The sequence below is a fragment of the Ctenocephalides felis genome, unplaced genomic scaffold (genome assembly GCF_003426905.1).
Source record: "Ctenocephalides felis isolate EL2017-DRISC unplaced genomic scaffold, ASM342690v1 CF-g0.4_SCAFFOLD_01170, whole genome shotgun sequence".
NCBI classification, from domain to species: Eukaryota; Metazoa; Arthropoda; class Insecta; order Siphonaptera; family Pulicidae; genus Ctenocephalides; species Ctenocephalides felis.
The window spans coordinates 73082642-73087078 of record NW_020537324.1 but is presented as its reverse complement, the minus strand read 5'-3'; the positions used below and the strand labels follow the sequence as shown (position 1 = coordinate 73087078).

At 28.4% G+C, this 4437-nt stretch overlaps 1 protein-coding gene across 1 annotated transcript; it reads right to left on the bottom strand.

Moving 5' to 3' along the window:
- Nucleotides 1-1453: 1453 nt before the first annotated feature.
- LOC113367632 (zinc finger and SCAN domain-containing protein 10-like) lies at nucleotides 1454-4187 on the bottom strand. The gene is made up of 4 exons (XM_026609222.1): nucleotides 4067-4187; nucleotides 2522-2788; nucleotides 1554-1722; nucleotides 1454-1494 (listed from the first exon to the last, which is right to left on the bottom strand). The coding sequence occupies exons 1-4, from the start codon at nucleotides 4091-4093 to the stop codon at nucleotides 1454-1456; spliced, it is 504 nt and encodes a 167-aa protein (XP_026465007.1). The 5' UTR covers nucleotides 4094-4187.
- Between the last annotated feature and the right edge of the window lie 250 nt (nucleotides 4188-4437).

The following is a 4437-nucleotide window of genomic DNA, read 5'->3' as shown; positions in this document are numbered from 1 at the left end:
TTTTTGGAAATTTTGAACTTTTTTCAAAGCAATCGCACTGCTTTAGCGTTTAGCTGCATAGATTTAGTACGGCATCGTGCCTTAAGGCAAATTACTGAAACTTCCCGTACGAAAATTACATTTTTTTAAAAAAGATTAATTTTTGTTAAACTTTGAAAAAACATAGATTTTTGAGAAATTTTAAATTTCTGAGTAAAATTGACTTTTTTGGAAAAAAGACGTTGAGAAAAAATTTCTTTATTTTGAAATATTTTTCAAAGTTGAGTTAGCTGCATAGATTTAGTATGGCATCGTGCCTTAAGGCAAATTGCTGGAACTTTCCGTACCAAAAATTACATTTTTTAAAACGGATTAATTTTTTTTTTTAATTTGAAACAATAGATTTTTGAGAAATTTAAAATTTTGAACAAAATGACTTTTTTGGAAAAAAAGACTGAAAAAAAATGTTTTCTCTATTTTAAAATATTTTGGAAATTATGAACTTTTTTTCAAAGCAATCGCACTGCTTTAGCTGCATAGAGACGAAATATAGAAGCGCGTAAGCGCCGCGTCGACGTCTAACGGACCTTACAGAACCCATAGAAATGTAAAGAAAATTGATAATTATTGTTAAAATCTCTATAAAATAACTGATAATTTGATGTGCCTATGTATATATGTCTAATGATCATTCTTGACTGCCAAATGGCATTTTTTTTTGTACTAAATCTCCGAAACCACTAGACCTGCCTTTCCAAAAAATTCAATCAGTTCTTCATCTTATCAATACAACTAGTCTTTTTTAAATCATTAAAATCGGACGCTCCGTTTTTGTAAAAACTGAGTTACCGTTTTTGGCACTTTTTGCCCCGTGTCTTCGAAACGGCTGGATTTGCCTTTGCCAAAAACTAATTAGCAAGTCTTCTTATCAATAGAAATCGAATATTTTTTGAAAAATTGAAATTGGTCGGTTAACTTGAACCGTGTTCCCAAATCGTCGACCAAAATTTGTATCCACACACATATATCCATTTTTTTCTAAGGTATGCCAAAGTGTTCAGAAACCTTTGAAACGTAAAGATATATAAAAATTTTCAGTTTCGATTTTTCTGCGATTGCTATAACACTTACCCTACGTGAAGTTAATAATAATTTACTAAAAGTTGAATGATATATATATTTAAAAAAATATAGTGCTTCGTATTCATAAATTTGTGAGAGAATACAAATATGTCTACAATATTCAAAATTAAATCTTGAATAACAAATCAATTTGTTGGAACAGTAAGGAATTGTTTAATCAATTGGAAGGGTAAGTTCAATTATAGTATCATATATATTATATTTATCAAACCTGTATGTTTTCTACTGTGCACTAAACACATGTAAGACGTCTTAAACCTTTTATTAACAAGTTTACATTTATAGGTCGTTCACCGTATGTATTCGCATGTGAACATTGAAATCACTACTTCTAAAAATGTTTTGCCGCAACTGTAACAAGAAATGGACTACCTGAAAGAAAAAACTAGTAAGGTAATTATGTAAAAAAATACTTCTATAAAATAAATTACCATCATGATTTTTTAAATGTCTAACAAGTCCTTTATAGCTCTCGAATCGTTTTGGACATTTTATACATTGAACTGATTTATCTGTAGGATGTGCTTCTGTATGAAGCAACAGCTTTGAGAAGGAATGAAAATTTCTTTGCAAACTATGCATACGTGGTTTTGGGTTTGCCTAAATTGTACAAATATTTATTTAAAAACAACCTTGTTTATTAAGGGGCACAACTGGTGTAATCGCCTAAAAAAGGTGATTTTTGGGAATTTATATTAAAAAACTACTTTATCACCATTTCAAAATTTTAGGAATTATTTATACATTTTTTAAGAATACATAGTAAATTATTGAAGAAAAAAATTAAATATTTTTTAAGTTATCGTCGATCTCCAACGGCGCGACAAAAAAAGGCCCTTTACTCTGCTGCAGTGATTCCGGCCTTCTAAGTGTATGAAATTTAAAAAAATCTCGTTAAACTAGATAATATTATCTGTAAAATAAACTACGATAAAGAAAAAATAAGAAATTGACAAAATGACGGCGTTTTTTAAAAAAAGTCGAATTTTACCCAAAATTTTGGTCGTTTTCGGACTGCCAAAATTCGATTTTTGATCCGATAAAAATCGATAGTTCATTTTACGGAGAACTATATATAGAACATGTAAAAAAAAATTGATAGTGATCCGGATTATTTGTTTTTGAGTAATCGCTGCAGCAAATTCGGAAATGCTGTTTCGAGAAAAACGCGTTTAAAGATTAAATGATCGTTATACTATATATTATATATATATATTGTTTAAATGCTTGCGACTCAAAACTATTTAAGATATCGTTTTAAACTTTTGGTATGTTATTTTTAAAGGTATAACCTACCGAAATATGGAAAAATTGAAAATTCGATTTTTTGAAAATTTCACACTAGTTGTGCCCCTTAAATTTAACTATTCATATAAAAAGTACCTCTGACATTTTTAACCCGTGTATCTTTTATTCTTTCAGATTCATTATTCAAACTGAAGGCAACAGAATGTTTTGATGCATCATCCAAATTTAATTCCAAAATACTATCTACGTCTGGATTTGTTTGATGCTGTGACAATGGTGACTGGGATGTGGATTCTTTTAAATAATCTTTTAAGGACTGTTCATTATTTAAGCATTTTTCTTTAAAGTTAAAATGCTTTATTAGTTCTTCTCGGCATTTGGTGCATATGTTGCAAGGTAAGTTCTCATTCATCAGAATCTATATAGTGATAAATGGGTTATGAATGATGAAATATAAATAATGGTAGTAATACTTTCATCTTCTTTATATATAAATATATATATATATACTAGCTGACCCGGCAAACGTTATTTTGCTAGGTAAGGTATATTCTAGAGAATCAAAAAAATTAATACTTGAAGTGTATAAGGATGTTTGTTGTTTGAATGCTATATACAATGAGGTATTATAAAAACAATAAACCCCATTAGTTTGTCTATATTTTGTCAATACAATCAAACTGGAAGTTTTATACACTTTCTATAGAAAACATGGTATAATCCAATCCAAGTCTTTTTTGGCCTTTCGACTTATTGATTATGTTTCAAGTTTTTCAGATTCTTTTTGCATTCTGGATTTTGTGTATCATTGTAAATAATACTACTGAGCTTATAAAAAAATTTCAAATTTCTGCGAGGAGAGATAGAAAATGAATTAAGTATTTCTTCTTTGACCTGCTTTTTGAAAAGTTTCAAGTAACATTTGATGGCACTGGAATTTTGTATTAAATTAAACCATTTGATAATGTAATGTAAAATATCATTTACTAATGGTTATTTTTCACTAATTTTTAAGAACAAAGTTTTTATCAAAGAATGGATAGTGATATATGAAGATCCAGGGTAAATAAGGTTTACCACCGTCTCAAAGTAAAGTTAAGCATCAGTCAATAACAATATTTGAAAGTAGAGGTAAAAAGATGTATAACCAGCTATAACCTTGATTCTTATGGCTTTGCTATCGGAAGATAAACGGTAATCTTTGAAAAACCATAATAAAAGTATTTTCTTTCGTTGTTAGTTTTCTGGGTTGTGAGCGCTGGAGTTAATGTAAAATTTAACTATACGCTATTTAATTGTTTTATAAAATGTAATTGTTGAAGTTTGATACTAAACGCTCTGTGTCTACTATGTTTATGTATACATGTTTGTCTTTTGTTTTATGTAAAACATGTGATTGTTAATAATATTTGTAATGCATGTGATTAGTTAAAGAATATATAATCAGTCAGTCTGTTTTTATCCTTCTGCATAAACGGTTGTATTATTATTCACATAAATTCTACAGTAATGTTGATTTTAAGTGAAATTAAACAGTTTTTTTTTTATAAAACCACTTTAAAAGTTTACACCTGGGAAGGGGTTTTTATTGTTTTTGTATTACCATTTGACTTATTTCAAAAAAAATCTAGCAAAACATTACATGGTAAAACAGCATTTGCCGGGTCAGCTAGTACTATAATAAAAATGCATTAACCTTAACTTGAGTAATGTTTTCATACATATAACGTATGTGGTCAAAATCATTTAATACAGTATCACACACAGTTTTTAAACAAACCCTACACACATTTCGTATTTCAAAATTTTGCAAACCATCAAACATGTTTTATTTATAAAAAAAACTATATTTACTTTTATAAAAAACAATAAATAGCATAAATAAAACTGTAAAACACAAAATTTATAGGTTAAATGTCAGTTTTGTTTACAAATAACACGAACTGTCAAAAGACTCCATTACGAATTCAAAGATGGCGCCGATTTGACGTTTGACATATGACATGTCAAAATGACAAACCTTTTCATTGTACTTTGTTCAATTTGTATAGTTTCATCACATTGAAA

What these genes read in the sequence shown, in the direction of transcription:
- LOC113367632 (XM_026609222.1), bottom strand. Translation starts at nt 4,093, where the DNA reads ATGTATGAAAACATTACTCAAGTTAAG. An exon ending in AAAGAATAAAAGATACACGG is followed by an intron (nt 1,723 to 2,521) that starts GTTAAAAATGTC and finishes TGTACAATTTAG; the next exon opens with GCAAACCCAAAACCACGTAT. An exon ending in ACATTTAAAAAATCATGATG is followed by an intron (nt 1,495 to 1,553) that starts GTAATTTATTTT and finishes TTTTTCTTTCAG; the next exon opens with GTAGTCCATTTCTTGTTACA.